This window comes from Neophocaena asiaeorientalis, unplaced genomic scaffold (assembly GCF_003031525.2).
Source record: "Neophocaena asiaeorientalis asiaeorientalis breed wild unplaced genomic scaffold, Neophocaena_asiaeorientalis_V1.1 scaffold684, whole genome shotgun sequence".
In the NCBI taxonomy this organism is placed as follows: domain Eukaryota; kingdom Metazoa; phylum Chordata; class Mammalia; order Artiodactyla; family Phocoenidae; genus Neophocaena; species Neophocaena asiaeorientalis.
In genome coordinates this window covers 3052287-3071119 of record NW_020174048.1, presented here as the reverse complement: position 1 = coordinate 3071119, position 18833 = coordinate 3052287, and the positions used below count along the sequence as shown (strand labels likewise).

The window sequence follows — 18833 nt, the reverse complement described above, 5'->3', positions numbered from 1 at the left end:
TGGAGACACAAGAAAGATAATGAATTTGGATTGGCCTTTGCAATGATTCCTGGGAACGCTACCTTTCATCTATATTTTTCTATGTGACTTTAATTATCCTAAATGTAACCCAAATAATAAACTATTTGAAATTCTCTTATTATTTATTGTTCTGCATTTTCCAAAGTCATATGTTTGCAACTTTTATTAGGTAGCAAATTGTTCCCTAAGAATTAGAATAGAGCCAGAAGAAGACCCTAAGGACCAATTAAAAAATATAACTTGGAAAAGGTTTGTTTTACACATTTGGCCAAAACCAAAAATGCTATAAATCATGCAAAAAAAAAATGCAGCTGCTACTCCATTGTGAGCTTGAATTTCACAGAGTGTTGTGATCTTCCTGGCGTGGTGGCTGCTCTACATTGATCCTCCTTGGAAGATCTGGCTGCTTATCTGGGCGCTTTGCCATTTGGGCTGATGCGTTGTGATGCCAGTAAACCTTGAACGTGTAAATGTTAGTGTGTGTGGACATTGCAGCAGTACTGCTTTACTGCATCCTATAAGTTTTGCTATGTTGTGTTTTCATTTTTATTTGTCTTAAGATATTTTTTGATTTACCTTTTGATTTCTTTTTTTGACTCCCTGGTTGTTCAGGAGTGTATTGTTTAATTTCCACATATTTGTGAGTTTTTCAAATTTTCTCCTGTTACTGATTTCTGGTTTCATACCATTTTAGTTGGAAAAGATGCTTGATATGATTTCAGTCTTCTTTAATTTGTTAAGACGTATTTTGTGTCCTAACATTTCATCTATCTTAGAGAATTTTCCTTGTGCACTTAAGAATGTATATTTTGCTACACAGTAGGCTAGAATGTTCTCTATATATCTGTTAAGTTCGTTTAGTCTGTAGGGTTGTTCAAGTATGCTATACCCTTATTGATTTTCTTTTGGGTGATCTATCCATTGTTGAAAATGGGGTACTGAATTATCCTATTGTTGTTGTATTGCTGTCTATTTCTTCTTTCAGATCTGTTAATATTTGTTTTACATATTTAGGAGCTCCACTGTTGAGTGCATATATATTTATATTTGTTATATCCCCTTGATGAATTGATCCATTTATCATTACATAATGACCCTCTTTGTCTCATGTGACAGGTTTTGACTTAAAATCTATTTTGTCTGATTTAAGAAAAGCCACTTCTTCTTTCTTGCTTACCATTTGAATGGAATATTGTTTTCCAACCCTTCACTTTCAGTCTATGTGTGTCCTTAAAGCTACAGTGAGTCTATTGTAGGCAACATATGATTGGATTTTGTTCTTTCCAATCCATTCAGCCACTCTGTGTGTTTTGACTGGGGAATTTAATCCATTTACATTTAAAGTAATTATTGATAATGAAGACTTATTATTTCCCTTTTGTTAATTGTTTTCTGGCTGTTTCACAGTTCATTTGTTCCTTTCTTCCTCTCTTAATGTCTTTCTCTGTGTTCTCTGATTATTTTTTGTAGTGGTATGCTTTGAGTCTCTTTACGTTTTTTGTATCTACTACAGGTTTTTATTTCTGCTGACCATGGGGTTTACATAAAACAACCTAGTGATAATAGTCTACTTGAAGCTAATAACAACTTAACTTTGATCTTATCCCAGAACTGCACTTTTACTTCTCCCTCCCCTACACTTTAGCTTGTTAATGTGACAACTTACATCTGCTTATCTTGTGTATGTATTAACACATTATTGTAGTCATAATTCTTTTTTAAAAAATACTTTTGTCTTTTAACTTTTATATTTACTAGAGCTAAAAGTGATTTACAACTCATTTTAGCCATTTCTCTCAGGTTGTTTACTGGAGATTTTTTTTCTTCCTTTGTGTTGTGTTTTCTCGATTCCTCATATTCCTTGTAGATTTGCTTTGTTGTCTGTGCATTTGAAGAAGCAGCTACTTCTCCCCATCTTCTTGGACTGATTTTGACTGGGATACACTTTCACTGTCAGCAGTGCTCAGTGTTAGTCACTCTAAGGCTGGGAGCAAAGCCCCTTTGCGTCCTTCCTTCCCTCCTGAGGTAAAGTATCAGTTCTCTGCTTTTCCACAATCACGACAAAAAAATTTCTGACTCTAAGGGGATGCACTCCCCTTTTTTGTTTCTAACTGTTTCAAGGGACCAAGATCTTTGGTTGTTCAGTGCTCAGTATGAGGCAAGATAGAAACCAGTTCCTCAGAAGGCACCCTAGGAGGCCCTGAGGCCTTATGCACAATCCAACCTCACCATCCCTCCATGCGAGGATCATGGGCTGAGGCAGTCTTCTTGGGGTGGAGCTAAGCCTGTCTGGAGGAGGGACTGATGTGAGTAAATTGAAATTGCTTTTCTTACCTGTATAAATATGACTGCTTCTCAGTTTGTGCTCCTCTAGGCTGCTTCTGCTTCTTAGTTGGATCCTGAATGTCTCTTCACGGTATTTTGATAACAATATTATTGTTAAATCAGCATTTCTGTGGAGGGATGAGAGGTAAGTCTCCCTGCTCTACCATCTAACTGGCATAATTCCTCATTCAGAACCTTAAATATGTCATCCCACTGCCTTTTGATTACATAGTTTCAAGTAAGAAAACAGCTGTTGATCTTATGGAGCATCCCTTGTACTTGAGGAATTGCTTTTCTCTTGCTACTTTCGAAATTCTGTGCTTGCCTTTGTCTTTCAGCTGCTAGCTATAATGCATCTTGGTATGGATCTCTTTAAGTTTATTCTCCTTGAAATTCATTCAGCTTTGTGGATATGTAGATTCATTCTTTCTACAAAGTTGGGAAGAGTTTGGCCATTATTTTTTCAAATATTCTTTCTGCCTTTTTCTCTTCTCCTTCTGGGACTCCTATAATGCATATATTAGTCTGAAGGAGAGTGTCCTATGGGTCCTTTATGCTCTTTTCACTTCCTTTTATTCCTTTTTATTTCTTCTACTCAGACTAGATAATTTCAATTGTCCTATATTCAAGTTTGCCGATTCCATCTTCTGCCTGGTGAAGTCTGCTGTGTAACCTCTCCAGTAAAAATTTTATTTCAGCTATTTTAATTTTTAGCTCCACAAGTTCTTTTTAAAGAAAGAGTTTGGCTCCTTTTACAATAATTTTTATCTCTTAACTGATAGTGTCTATTTGTTCATACACTTTTCTCCCAGTTTTCTTAAGTTCTCTGTCCATGGTATCCTTTAGCTCTTTAAACATATTTAAGATATGTAATATCTTTGTCTAGTAAGTCCAATATCTGGGCTTCCCCAGGAATGGTTTCTGCCCATTTTCTTCCCTGTGAATGGTCCACAATTTTCTGTTTGTTTGCATGCTTTATATTTTTCTTTGTAAATTGGACAATTTGAATATTACAGTGTGGTAACTCTGGAAATCCCATCCCCAGGGTTTGCTGTTGTTGATTGTTGTGGGCTGCAGTTGTCCATTTGTTTACTGAATTTTCCAAAACCTTTTTTCAAAAAAATAAACTGTACTCCTTGTTCTGTGTGGTCACTGAAGTCTTTTTTCTGTTATCTCTGCAGTAATCCTGTTGGGGATTCTTTTGTCTCCAATCCTAATCCTGATAGAGATTTACGTTAATGCCAGGAAACAAAACCCAAACCACCACCACCAACAAAAACCAAACTCCCTTTTTTCTGAGAAGATTATCTCTGGGCTGGGGCACTCCTTCCACGTTTAGCTAGGCTACCAGCAACTGTGCCTTAGACTTCCCATCCTGCTTGAGCAAAGAGCAAAGATCGACTAGAGGTGTTAGCTTAGGGTTCTTTCAGGTGTTTTCTGAACATGCATCCTGCTCTGGTCATGCACAGCCCACTGCAGATTCCTTGGTGTATGTGGTAACCCTTCAAAGCCCTTATTCCTTGAAGTATCTTCCTCCTTAGCCTCATCCTTCTCAGGCTTCTTGTCAGCTTGCTGCTTGCCCTGTCCACTGCTCCTTGTTACAGGTGGCTACAGGTAGTGTATTTCTGTAAAGCTTTTGACTGACACCAGCCTGAGGAGCTGCTCCCATCTAAATGGAAACTCCAGGCAGGTCAAAATCCAGAGTCACAATGTTTTGAGAACAAAGTGAGTATTGCACTTCCTGGCATCAGCAAGACACCAACTGGAACCCAGGCCACCATCTCCATGGCTGCCACTAAGTTGGAGAATGAGGGGTGGTACATGAGTAAGCAGAAATACCACAATACTTTCTTACTGAAATTTACACCTTTTGTTTCATTAAACACTCCCTTGGTTTCTATAAGTTTTTTACTAGATTTCATATATCCAAAAACATGGATTCTATAAGTTCTTGCAAGTTTAATTGCTGCCTTAGCAAAGGGACTTTTCTTTTTCTTTCTCTTTTTTTGAATTTTATTTTATTTTTTTATACAGCAGGTTCTTATTAATTATCCATTTTATACATATTAGTGTATATATGTCAATCCCAATCTCCCAATTCATCACACCACTACCACCCCCGATGCCATTTTACATGTAGCTGTCCAGTTTTCCCAGCACCACTTATTGAAGGGACTGTCTTTTCTCCATTGTATAGCCTTGCCTCCACAAAGGAACTTATTTTTGAGCTTTGTACTCTGTCATTTTTCATGATGTTACTCTGACATCTATAATTATATCTTTAGATAATATATATTGATTGTCTACTCTGGTCTGTAATAAAATTAAATATGATTTTTCTTTATTTTTTTCTATCATTCCTGTCCTCCACCATCCATTTTTTGGATAGTGGTGTTACATTTCCTAATGCTTATCTACACACTGTTGCAATGTTTATATTGCTATTACTTGATCTCTCAGCTTTATATCCTTTGAGCCCCAGCTGTTACAAATGAGGCAGTTGGTGAATTTACTGTCAACATTTTTTTCTCCACTACTTCTCAGTATTTGCTAGTTATATAATCTCTACATTGTCATGGCATAAAACTGTTCTATTCTTTATCATCAAACCACCCTCTTTATGTGTTTTTACAGTAAATATATTCAATACCCATTGCAAGTCCTTTTGCTATGGTTTCCTCATTCATATCTTAGTTTCCTGAATTTTGTTTTCTACTAGTTTATTCAAAATCGCCACAGGAGAACAATGCTCTCTTAGTGTTTGCATTAATAAAGCTGTTTCCTTGCAGTTTTTATACTTTAAGGACAGATGCCTGGGTATGAAATCCTCAGTTTACCCTTTCTTTACCTGGGTAGCTTGTAGGAATTTCTCCACTGTCTTTTGCCTTTGGCATTATATGCACTTTGAAGAAAACTGAAGTAAGAGAAAATTCCTTCACATAAGTGGCTTGACTATCTTGCCTAGTTACACAAAGAAGTATATATTTACCTTAAGATTTCAGTACTTATTTTATTATATATCTGAAGGTAGACTATTGTGGTGGGTAGAAAAATATTTCCTCAGACATGTCCACACTGTAATCCCTGAAACCTGTGAGTTTATTACCTCACCTGGCAAAAGGGACTTGGAAGATGTGATTAAGATAAGGAATTTGGGCATATTATCCTGGATTATCCGTGTGGTCCCAGTATAATCACAAAGGTCCTTGTATGAGAGAGTTAGCAGGGTCAGAGTCGGAGAAGGTGATGTGGCGATGAAAACAGAGTTCAGAATGATGTGATTGCTGTCTGGGAAGAGGAAGGGCCACAAGCCCAGGAAAGCAGGCAGACTGTAGAAGCTGGAAAAGGCAAGGGGTGGACATTCCAGTGTCCAGAAAGAACACAACTTGCCAACACCTTGATTTTTGCCCAGTGAGACTTCTGATGTTTCAGACGGGAGATAATAAATGTGTGTTGTTTTAAGCCACTAAGTTTGTGGTAATTTGTTACAGCTGCAATAAGAAACTAATAAAACTCTGAATCAACTTTCTCTGACACATAATGGGTCTTTTAATTCTGCAGTAGCTCTACGTGGTTGTTCTGCTTGACTTTTTCTTGTTTTTGTTTTGTCTCTCTGGGTTCCAATTATGTATATGCTGGTAATTCATTACCTATCTTTTATATTCTATAGTTTTACAATTTTTCTCAAATTCTTAACTCTTTTTTAAATTTCCATCTCATTTTGTTTTGTGTGAAACCCATTTTCCCTTCTGAAACTTTTACTTTCATTTAAGTGAGCACTTTACCCCCCTAATTTCCCAAATTCTTTTAGCTAACATTGACATTTCCTGTTTGTTTGTTTGTAGACTTCTGTGTGTGTGTGTGCGGGCCTCGTCACCTTTAGTGAGTTGATTTTGCTGTGACTCTATGTGAACTTTGCTGTTCCAGGCCATTGACTATTTCCTTTGCTTCTTCTCTTCACTTTTTTTTTTTGTTTTTTTTTTTTGTTTTGCCTCTCACCGTGTGGCCTCTCCCGTTGCAGAGCACAGGCTCTGGATGCGCAAGCTCAGCGGCCATGGCTCACGGGCCCAGCCGCTCCGCGGCATGTGGGATCTTCCCGGACCGGGGCACGAACCCATGTCCCCTGCATCGGCAGGCGGACTCCCAACCACTGCGCTACCAGGGAAGCCCTCTCTTCACTTTTATGCTCAGCTTCAGTGTGATCTCAGTTGCTTTGGGCATCCCTTGCAGTTATTTTGGAGAACACACATCTATGTTTCTTTCATGGGATTTACAGGAGGTAATAAAGGAGAGATGTGATTTCCACAGTCATTGATAGTGGAAGTCTCTCGTTTATTCTGTTTTTCAACATAATTATTTCACAGCGGCAATGATGAGATTTAATCTCACAGTAGAATTTGACACTTGATGATTTCCCTCTTTTTGAAACACGTGCTTTTCTTGGTTTGTTTCTCCAACCATGTTCCTAGCTTTTTTGGCCACTGCTTTTTAAACTTCTTTGCAAATTATTCTTAAATTTCTTCAGTATTGATGTTTTTCAGACCTCTGACACAGTCCCATTGTCTTCGTTCTTATTTCTTTGGCATTCCTAAATCCTCATGTGTTGTCACTTAACATGCACGTGTGATGGCTTAAATGTAGATCTTTAGCCCAGATGACTTTTCCGAGATCCAAGCCTATATATACCTCTGTCTACTTAACATCTTTTCCTGAGTATCTTGGTGGCATATCAGCATGAACTCTTTAGAACTTTTCCCCAAGTCTGGTCTTTTTCCAGTGTCTCCTGTTTCAGTAAGTGCTGACCATGTCTTCAGCTGTTCAGTCTGGAATTCTGGGTGTCATTCTTGACAGCTTCCTCGAAGTCAGTACGTTAATCTCAAAACTTTATCAGTGATTCCTCATATATATAATTTGAATGAATCTGTTTTTCTTCATTTTCATTTCACCGTCCTAGTATAAACCACCATCGTCTCTCACCTTGGCTGGTTTCCTGGCCTCCCGTTTTGCGCATTTCTTACCTGGTAACCACACAGAGATGTTTCTAAAACACAGATATAGTCATTTTCCCCCACTGCTCACAGCCCCTACAGGGCTTCTCACTGCCCTTCTGGTAGCTCAACCTGCATGGCTCTGCCTGTCTGGCTTCTGTTCCTTTTGATTTTTCTAGTCCTGCCTCATCTACAGAATCAGGCATATGATTACGTGGATTTCACTGCTAAACTATATTTGTTCAATAAAAAAAATCCCTATTTCTTTTTAAAAAATCCCTATTTCTTCAATTGGTTTACTTAATCTATCTTCAAAAAATATTATTAGTATCTTCTCCCTTAAAACTATTTCCAGGAGTTTTAAGATAATAAAATAGAAAATCAGGAACAGTAAGCAAATGTGATAGCTGTGATTGACAGCTGCTCTCAGGAGCGTCTATATTCAATTACTGAGGGAAATAACACTGGAGGTATAAATATCGGGGAGGAAATTTCCTATTCATAAAATAGAATAGAAAACAAATATTAATGAAATAGATCTGATTTTCCTATAAAAATTTCTTGTCCTAAAATTTATCTACAAGTCTTTCATATATATCAGTACAGGAAAGATCTACTCTTTCAAAAGCAGGCATTTTCAGAAATACATGTAAATTATTTTTACATTTAAATACTGGCATTATTTTTATTTAATTTCACATATTAATGTACACAGTAATTTATTAAGTTTTCCGAAACATTTAAATACATCAAGTATTTAAAGCTGAGTGGAGCTGGGACGTTCACACTTTATATACCAAGATATATCAGTATTTTAGCTGTTGACTAGCAAAATTAAGCATTAATACTCCTAGAATTTACCTCCACTGACTGAAATAAAAACACACAATATAAGATCTATGAGTTGGAGTTCATTCAGTGTCTTATTGAGGACTATAGCCCGGGAGACAGCCTCTCAGATAGCTCTGAGAAAGGTTCCAAAAAGGCAAGGGAGGAACCTGGATACATCTAATTTTTTTTTTTTTCTGGAAAAGAATGTTTAGTTGAACATCAAAAGATTACTGCTAATCACAAAGCATAGACTCTGAGTTTAATGACTTTAGTGCTTTTCTATGTATGAGGAGAAGCTGTAAGAATCTGTGGTCATTGAAATTTTTCCTTTCCAAATTCCTAGATACTATAAGGAGTGATTCACACTAGCTTAGATAAGCGTCCTACAGAAGAGTCATTTAGTACATATTTTCTTGTTAGCATCCATCTGTGGCCTAACTAGCAGGCCAAAAAACCTAAGTGAATTTTAAGATGTAGAAACATAACATTTACGCTTAAGTTGACAATTACTTTAGCTTGTAATTAATTGTTCAGTCTGTTTTCTTAAATTAAAACTTCATGGAGCAGCACGTATTGATTGAGTGCATACTGTGTGCTAGGCTCCATTCTTGGCGTCTGAGTTTCCAGCTGTGACTACAGCATAGTCATTGCCTTGGCCTAATGGAGTGTAATCCGTGTGTGTGTGTGTGTGTGTGTGTGTGTGTGTGCGTGTGTGCACGCATGTGCGAGGCTGGGGTTGGGAGGAGAAACATAGACAGTATATAAAGACAAGTAAATGTATACTCTCTCTCTAATAAGAATATTTCCAGCGAGGTATGATGAAATGCCGAAAGCAAAAGAGTAAATAAGAATATAAACCTAATAACTACTTGTTTTTCTTTCTATTATGACAATACAGCAGTGGAATTTGGTAAGACCTGGCTAATTTTATAGATACAAGTATTGTGTAAAGAAATAGAGGATCAATTTCAGGTATGGCAAAAACATTTTTTTACTCAATATCTCTAGTCAGAATATAAACAAGCAGTTTTAGAAATACGTGTTTTACTTCAAGAGTTCATATTACCTCTATAGTGGAGGGTGTTTCATTTCCAAGAGTTTCAGAAACCAGGTAATAAAATGCTTTTAAAAAACAATCGAATGCTAGTGACTAATGGCCTAGCACCCCACCATTTTGAATTATTTTATGTTTAAAGTTGAATTAGTTAACTCAGTAAATATTTGCTGCATCTGCTGTGGGCCAGGTATCATTTTAGGCCCTGGGGAAACAGCAGGGAACCAAACAGAAACAATCCCCAAGCTCAGAGAAATTAGAGTCTATGATGTGTATAGTTTTGAAGGGGAAGGAAAGCCCTTTGTGGTCAGAGTACCAAATAAGTATCACTTCCATGAAAACAATCACGTTCAGTCATCAGCTTACATTTTACAATAATAACAACCATGATATTAATTTTCCCTCATGTTTTCAGAACTCTACCTTAAAGAATGCTTTGGGCACGTGATCTTTATTTAAACAGAACTTAAAACTACCTCATTATAATCTTTTCACCAAAATAATATTTTATAAAAACAGGTGATGATGAGATTACCTCTGTTATTTGTAAATGAGGAGATCTTTATTCATGGACTGTCATTACCCAGTGTGTGGCACTGGAGAGTTTTCATTTAAGGAAATGGTTTCTCAGAGACCGTCTCTGTGGACAGCAGATTGCGGGGATCAGACCTGCCTCATGTGTCGGGGGGAGCATTCACTCCTCCTGAGAGATGGAGCCATTCAGGGGAGCACAGGAGAGGAGTGGAGATCTGTGGGGTCCCCTCCTGCTGCTTCCTCTCTCCTCTCTCCACCCACCCCTCCCTCTCAGCTCCCTCCCTCTGTCTGTGGCATGTGATCCTGGAGGGCTACCTTAAGGAATTGTTTCATTGTAACTTGAATTCACAGTATAGTGGCTTTGTTTGACCACTCAGGTTCTTAATTCCTCAGAAATATTCAGAAAATATGTGGTTCTTCTTTTGTATTCTTCCCTTGAGAATCCTATTTGGGGAAAGTTCAAGTAGGATGGTTTTGCCTTGGGGGCACCATTGAAGCGGGCATGCCCACTTAGAAATTGTGTTTATGAACATGAAAGCATTGTCAACTATTGCATCCTAGGGCGCTGCCTTAGGAAAATCCGCAGGGGAACATTTCCTTTATTCTCAATCTAGGACAAGTTGTTCTTTTCTTGAGCTTCTGTCATACCGTCTTGTAGACTTCTGAATTTTATTATTGATTTTGTTTCTCTTTTTGTTATGACCAAGGTGAAGCTTGGGGACACATGTGGTCCAACATTGCCAATTATATGGGAACATTTTTTATATGATTGTAGATGACCCCAGTTTCATTTTACTATTTTTTTCTTGTACTGCCATTTCCCTAATCTTCTTTTCCCTTACTTTATGCCATTTTATTTATACCCCAGATTTCCTAGCCCCTAGCCTCAGGGTCCACTGTTTACTCCACTATATGCATAACATGATGGTGGGAGCTCCAGGGACCTTAGCTTGTGAATTCACCGGAAAGCAGTGTTTACTCTTTCAGTGGCCATTCCGGTTCAGCCATCTGCACCCCTTTTGCCCATGCATTTCTTTGGCCTCTGTCTTCTCTCCGCCCCTTTATCCAACTCTTGAGAACCGTGGCTCTCCTGCCACTCCCCAAGTGATGTTTGAGGGATAGTGGAGGAGAATTGGTGTATTGAACAGAAACCACTTCAACTTGAACATTACGGATGGTTATCACAACGTTCCTGGACCATTTCCTAGGAGAGGTTGCGTCTCAGTAATTTCTCTCCCTCTCCTTAAGCTCTGTCTTATTGCCATGTTGGGGAGAGGGTGGCTTCCTCTCCATATTCTTTGCTAAACTCTCCACATACAAACTCCCTCCTCTCTGGGAACTGGAGGGGAGCAAAATTTGCTGCCCCAAAATGTGTCTCTTTGACATGAGGATTAATTTAGGCTGATTATTTTTAGCGATTATTTTTAAGAAGACTCGGGAAGTTTTTCTTGTTACCTCTCCCCTTAAGTGCCTAAAAGAATTTGGATAGAGGACTTGTTCCTAGAACAGAACCATCCTGAGAGACGTCTGCAAAGAATATGGGCTGAGGGTAGCGAGGGAGACTCTGGTAGGGCTTAGTGACCAGAGTCCACTCTGTGTCCCACTGTCTCTGGTGGCCCAGCAGACATTTGTTTTGCCCACTTTGGGGGGTTACTCAGTCTTCCTGGGACTCTCCCATGTATGCATATTATTAAACTTTTGTGTGGTTTTCTCCTGTTGATCTGTCTCGTGTCAGTTTAATTCTTAGACCAGCCAGAAGAACCAAGAAGGGTAGAGGAAAATCTCTTCCTCCCTGACAGAATCAAAGGAAAACCAAAAATTTCTCTTGGTGTGTTATTCAGAGACAGTTTGTCCATGTTTTTGGCCTCAAACTGTCCCATCCAGACCAGCCTATATTTTGAAAATTGCTGAAATACAGAAGAAGTCAAAACCCCAGACATTACATATGAAGTGTTTGCTTTCAAGTTCCTGTATCTGACAATTGCCTGGGTGAGTATGTAAATATGGCTGAGAAACCAGTGGAGGATTGTGATTTCTCTTCTTTTCCCCTTTTTTTAAAAGATGAAATTCTCCTCTAGGTTTCAGACTTAGTTTAGCAGCTAAGTGGAGGTGAAGAACTGCTTTTCTCAGTTTTTTTTTTCTTATAAATGATTCTCTTCATTGTAGGAGCTTACACATTTGTTCCGTGGCTTCTCAGCTTTAAAAGAGGAAGAGCGCTAGAAGAAAAAGAGAATAAAATATTGGTCAAAGAAACGGGTTACTTCTTTATATACGGTCAGGTAGGTTCCACCCTAATACCGCTGTCACTGTCCAGTGCCTCCCATTTTGTGCTGACTTCTGACAAAGTTCTTTGGTTTGTTTCTCAGGTTTTATACACCGATAACACCTTTGCCATGGGACACCTAATACAGAGGAAAAAAGTCCATGTCTTTGGGGACGAATTGAGTCTGGTGACTTTGTTCCGATGTATTCAAAATATGCCTGAAACACTACCCAATAATTCCTGTTACTCAGCTGGTAAATAATAGTTCTATATACATAGACAGAAAGACATTCCTCAATATACTGTGTGGTACTTACTATCTTGAATGATAAGCTAGTCTGTGTTGATAGAGGCAAAATCATTATTAGTAGGTATATTATTTTTACATACATTTAGAAAGGGCAGTAACTTCACAGCAATCCACACTAGAACGATCGTAAGCGGTGTTTTCTTCAACCTGTAATAACAATGCTGGAATAATACGAGAATGGTGAGCGCGTGCCAGGCACTTTACCTGTGCCCCTTCCTTTAATCGTCCCTGTCGAAGGGAGGTGGGGTCTGAGGCACAGAGAGGAAGCACACATTGTCTTAGGCTGCACAGAACTTAGTTTAAACCAGCCAGTCTGACCCCAGTGGGACTCACAGAATCTCTTCTTCACCGCCTGCGGAAGAAGTGCCTTTGGCTGGTTTGAGGGTCAGGTCCAGTGGCCCGGTGGCTTTGCTGGTGTCAGTGGACACCAGGTGGATGCATTTGGGATGTGAAAGTGTAGGAGGGAGGCTGCATTTCAACTCAGAAAAGGGAAAGGGCAGGCTTGCTTCATTGCAGGTCTGTTTGGGCTGTAATTGCCATCGTAGCCTTCATCTCGTCTTGGGGTAATTTCAAATTAATCGAGGCCAGTATTTGGAAAAAAACAAAAAGCCTTCGACACATTTATTTCTCTCTGGTGATTTTGACAAATCCATTCAGGACCCCGAGGAATGTCTTCCCTTCCAGACAGCGTGAATGACAGTGTGGAACACGGGGTGCAGCTGGGCTGTGCGATTTGAAGTGCTATATTCCAAAGGCGTTTACTGACAAAGGCACGATGAAACATGTGAGAAGGCAAAATAGTTCCCAATAATGGAGACAATTGTCATCCTGGATCCACAGCCATGAATAGCTTTGACAGGGTGATGAGGAAGTTAATGAAATTGGAATTCCCTAATTTTCATAGAGAAATGTTTCCCTGCAGCCAGTGGTAACCAGTATTTTGGTGTTGCAAAATATTTATAAATGGTGAGGTCACTTCAGTCTGTTATATGTATTTACATTAATTAGTACTTAGAGCTTTACAACACACTCTTTCAAATTTTCTAATCATCAGCCCCTCATGGTTACTTTCTCAGCCAGATTTCCTAGGTGCCTTACTTTTTAAGAGTAATTAATTTGACCTTAAAGATATTTCTCAGTGCTAGTAGCTTAGTATTATTTACGAAAAGTGTTTTCTAGGAAATTTCAGGTTTTCAATCTTTATCTGTTCTAGAACGAATTTGTTTAAAACCATTAAAAGCTACACATTGGTGTATACGTGTATAAAGTGCTTCCATAATAATCTGGAAAAAATTTAAATGGTCCATTTGAGGAGCCCAACGAAGCTGAATCTTATTATTTCATTAACAAATTGAATGTGTTTATTGTAGAAAAAGTTAGAGCTGATTGCTATAATCTGGAAGACTTGAACTAGCCAATAACCCAGTGTTGAAATTTTAAATAGAACCTACTTTGAAACGTAGTTGGTTCACACAGACTTTATTTGGAGAGTTACTGTTAATTAATGATCTGTGACCTATAGCCTTTGTCAAATTATTAGATTATCTTCAATCTCTATGATAATGACTAATCCATTCAACAAATAACTTCAATCTTTTTTTTTCTACTACTTAATGTAGTCATCAAATGCCTTGCCAATCCCAAAAGTGTACCCTTTACCCTTAACAATACCTAGAACTATGTTCTTTTGTTTGTTGTCTGTCTTGGTCTATTAACAAAAAACAAGGTCCTTGTAGACAGACTCTTTGGTTATTCTGATCACTGCCCTATGAGGGCCTACGAAGGTGTCTGGTATATCTGAGGTGCTCCGTAAATAAATACCCACTGGCTAGTGCTGCAGGACACCCAGGTGCTTTGGCTTGACAGTGGAATAGAGGTTAAAGTAGATGTGTTCCTGTAAATACATTTTCATGGCATGTTAATGAAACAATGCAACTACTTTTAAAATTGTGAGTTGAATGTATTGACAGTTTAGATGCTATTTCCTTTGTTATTTCGTTGGTTTTATTCTCTGCCCCTCCTCCTCTTTCTTTTTCTTTATCTTTTTTCTTTATCTTTTTCTTTTAAGATGATGTCAAGAATGACCTGATAGTATACTGAGTGTAGTTCCTGAGTTGTGTTTTGTATTCCTGAATCACAGGCTGCATTATTGTAAATTAGGCGCATGAATGAAGATTAGTTGATCAGTTTTGAGACGCTAATTACCTTGTTGCTTTTGATTCTAAAAACAAGTATGGAAACACAAATTATAGAGGGCTAGAAAAGTAATCCAAATGACTTCTCATCCCGTAGTTTGTACTCTAGAGAAAGACTATGTTAGCAGATGTGCTTTGTGAATAAGTAGTGTTTTGTTTTTCACTTTTAAATAATTTATGCATTTTATATGCACATTTGAAAGTATATTTAGGGCTATGCAGTATATATACGTGGGTGTGCTCATTTTTTTGTATTTTTATTTAACATTATTTTTTAAAGATTCCCATGTCAATAAAATGAAGCAAAACCAATTTTTTTTTTTTTTCCGGAACGCGGGCCTCTCACTGTTGCGGCCTCTCCCGTTGTGGAGCACAGGCTCCGGACGCGCAGGCTCAGCGGCCATGGCTCACGGGCCCAGCCGCTCGGCGGCATGTGGGATCTTCCCGGACCAGGGCACGAACCCGTGTCCCCTGCATCGGCAGGCGGACTCTCAACCACTGAGCCACCAGGGAAGCCCAAAAACTACTTTTAACTATATAACATTCCATCAAGGGACGTGCTATGAATTCCTAAACTTTTTTCTTATAGTTAGATGTCTGAGTCCTGTTTAGATTCTCCATTTTACGAACAGTAGGTGATACATCCATTTATGTCTGTTATAACTCCTCCTGCTTATTTCTTTTACTTTTTTTGGGGGGGGGTGTTTAGGCAAATCATAACTGGTTTAGAAGTCCACTGGTGTAATTTGAAGGGTGAATGCCTACTATTTTTTTCCAAAACAAAGTAGTTGTCTTTAATGTTCTCCTCTCCCCCTCCTTTCCGTGTACAACTGCTTAAAGTTCTTGCAAATCATTCTTTTCCAGGCATAGCAAAGCTGGAGGAAGGAGATGAACTCCAACTGGCCATACCACGCGAAGATGCTAAAATATCCCGGGATGGAGACGGCACGTTTTTCGGTGCACTGAAACTTCTGTGACCTACTTACACACCTTGGTGTGGCTGTTTTCCTCCCTTTCTTTGTACCTCTAAAGAGAAAACACTTAACTGGAAATACCAAAAGGAAAAAAAAAAGGTAGTTACCATAGCCTGGTTTGCTGAAACTAGACCAAAACAGGAAATTTAACAGACAACCACAGCCAAAGGGTGTCATGTGAATTACAAGAACTAGAGCCCGTTTAAGGAAAAAAAAGACTTTTCACTATAATGCCATGTTGAACACCTTAGTCATAGTTTCTTACCTTGCAAGAAGCACAGGATTCAAAGGGGCAATAATCATTTCTTCAAAAATGGTATCCCACTGTTTGCTATGGAACAGCGCCCATGGCTGTAGGACATTAAGACATTTGGGGGAAATCTGAGGATTTATCCTCTATTTTTATGTTAAATACCCTTTCTCCATTTTCAGTTAATATTGAGGAAACTAAAAAAAAAAAAGAAAAAGTATAGAAATCTTGCATCCCATACATGAAAAAGTAACTAAAAGTTTAAATTTAAATATCATTAAACAATCGGACTCAAAATAGGATATAGGTACTATTTAAGTCTTTTAGGTTTATTTCAAGTTTGCAGTTTTTAGCTCTAATATCATATATTACCTGCTGGAACACTCCTGGACATCTTTCACAGGAGGGAAATAATTCTCTCATGTGTTTACACTTAGGTGTATTTTTTATAGCTAATTTCAGTTACTTCAGAAACTTTTAATGTAGGGTAATTCCAATTCATGCATATAAGCATTAATTGAAAGAAATAACTGTAAGTGTTTTAACCTAAAAATAAAATCTGCCATAGAAGTTAATAAGTACATTTGTAATAATGTAATATCATTTCCCTTTATTTCCTATCCTTCTATTTTAAACTGCTGGTATTGTAGTTCATATATCCCAGCCTTTAAAAAATACTCATGTTATTAGCTTTACAGAAGTTGAGGTTTAATTAAAGTTCTTGGCATCCTGAGTATGTTATATCCCATGTGCTTGTTCCAAAGATTATCACATGCCAGAAGACATTGTCCTAATTTTCATTTTATAAAGACTCATTTTTGAGGATGCTGTAATACTTATCTTTTATAACGTCATGTGTTTTGCTTATATTTTTAAATGTCATCAGTTTAAACAGTTTACTTCATTGTTTAAACAGATGGAAAAACAGACCCTGGTCTACACTAGTTTTCCCCAGTTTACATTAAAATATTTTTAAAGGTATTTTTTTCAAAACAAAATTATTTGTATTTTGTGCCTAAAATTAAACTTTGTTTAAAACTGATTTCTATAGTTTTGGCTTTTTGGTTAAAATAAAATACACTTTGCAGTTTATTCTGTTCTTCAATATTGTAATAAAAAAAGAAGTGATAGGTGAGGTAGAAGTTTCGATAATAGAAGGAAGTCAGAGATTTTCTTAGTGTTGCTGCCAAGTGGATTGCCAAATAAAAAAATGTTAGTGCCTTTTGCCTCATTTTTGGATTGTTTGTCTAACACTAGTCATCTTTTGGTTTCTCTCCATAACACTGAATGTTGTCTTAAAAATTAGGTGCATGCAGGGAACTATAGTCAATATCCTGTGATTAAACCATAATGGAAAAGAATATGGAAAAGAATGTATATATATGTATAACTGAATCACTTTGCTGTACAGAAATGAACACAATATTGTAAATCAACTATACTTCAGTTAAAAAAAAGACTAAGTAAAATGATAAAAAAAATTAGGTGCATAAATTGTTGAACATGATAAAGTAGTATGTGTTAGGGTATGATATAAAGTATTTGAAGTCATAAATATTTTACATGTTTCAAAGAGGATTTGGTCACCTCAATACTATATATGTAAAGTTATGGATTAAATATTTCTTAGAGCCTAGGTTAAAAAAAGATAAAACTACATTGTAATAGGCTTGTGCCCTAATCTCTTGTAAATCTACAGCTTGCAACATTTTTCTTTCTAAATGGCTTAGCATATTTTGTCAGCAGATGTAGAATTCAGCCACATAAAATGGTCTTAAATCTTATTTTGCTTTCTGTTCAAACCAGCCTTAAAATGTGAATTTTATCTTCCTCGTCAGTGAAATTGTGAGGAAAATCAGACTTCGGTTGAGTCAAAGTTTATGCAGTTATCAGGAAGTTGAATTAAGTCAGAAAGAGAAAGACAAATACCATATGATATTACTTGTATGTGTAATCTAAAATATGACACAGATGAACCTATCTATGAAACAGAAGCAGAATCAGGGACATAGAAAATAGACTGGTGGTTGCCAAGGAGGAGGGGTGTGGGAGAGGGATGGATTGGGAGTTTGGGAATAGCAGATGCAAACTGGTATATATATAAAGTGGATAAACAACAAGGTCCTACTGTAGAGCACAGGGAGCTATATTCAGTAACCTGGGATAAACCATAGTGGAAAAGACTATGAAAAAGAATGTAGATATATGTATAACTGAGTCACTTTACTGTACAGCAGTAATTAACATGGTGTTGTAATTCAACTATACTTCAATAAAAAATAAATTAAAAAAGAGATTAGGTAAATATAGAGGTGTGGGGGGATGTGACTGCAACAGTGAGTGAGATTGCCCAAGTTCAGCCTTTGCTATCTTTCCTCCAATTTATTTTAGCAGAAAATGGATGTTATCCTGGGATTTCCTACGAAAGAAAATTTCTAAGGTTTAAGTGTATGGGCCCAGGCCAGATACTCTTCTGTCTTAAATCCGAAGTCAAGATTCGTGATGCTACCTAATCACCCAGTGAGGGCCCTCAATGCATCAGCAGAACATCCTGAGGAAGTAATGTGCTAGCCTCACTGGCGCCTGGAGAAACGCCTCCACTGTCCGGTCACTGTGCAGAGAAGCTCCTCCCATGCACTCTGTTATGGGTGCAATGACCTACTGATAGAAGGGCTTAATAAATCCTATTGTCATTCGAAGTCCAAACCAGAAACTATTACTCTGAAGATGTCCCTGCCCTAGGAGACCCGTGCAGCCCCCTGACGTGTTTGGTTTGGCTCCCATGTTGCTTTGCAATTTTTGAGTTGGTTTCTTTTTTCTTTTTCTTTTTTTGTATTGGAGTATAATTGCTTTACAATGGTGTGTTAGTTTCTGCTTTACAACAAAGTGAATCAGCTATACATATACATATATCCCCATATCTCTTCCCTCTTGCGACTCTCTTCCACCCTCCCTATCCCACGCCTCTAGGTGGACACAAAGCACCGAGCTGATCTCCCTGTGCTATGCAGCTGCTTCCCACTAGCTATCTACCTTACGTTTGTTAGTGTATATATGTCCATGCCTATCTCTCGCTTTGTCACAGCTT

The 18833-nt window shown here is 37.9% G+C and overlaps 1 protein-coding gene across 1 annotated transcript in view; it reads left to right on the top strand.

Moving 5' to 3' along the window:
* TNFSF13B (TNF superfamily member 13b) overlaps positions 1–16837 on the top strand; it is a 34976-nt gene extending 18139 nt beyond the window's left edge. The window contains exons 4-6 of the mRNA XM_024754000.1: positions 11920–12032; positions 12120–12270; positions 15386–16837. Coding sequence (XP_024609768.1) covers positions 11920–12032; positions 12120–12270; positions 15386–15498 — 377 coding nt within the window. The 3' untranslated portion in view covers positions 15499–16837. The remainder of the gene's footprint in view (positions 1–11919; positions 12033–12119; positions 12271–15385) is intronic.
* The last annotated feature ends 1996 nt before the right edge of the window (positions 16838–18833 follow it).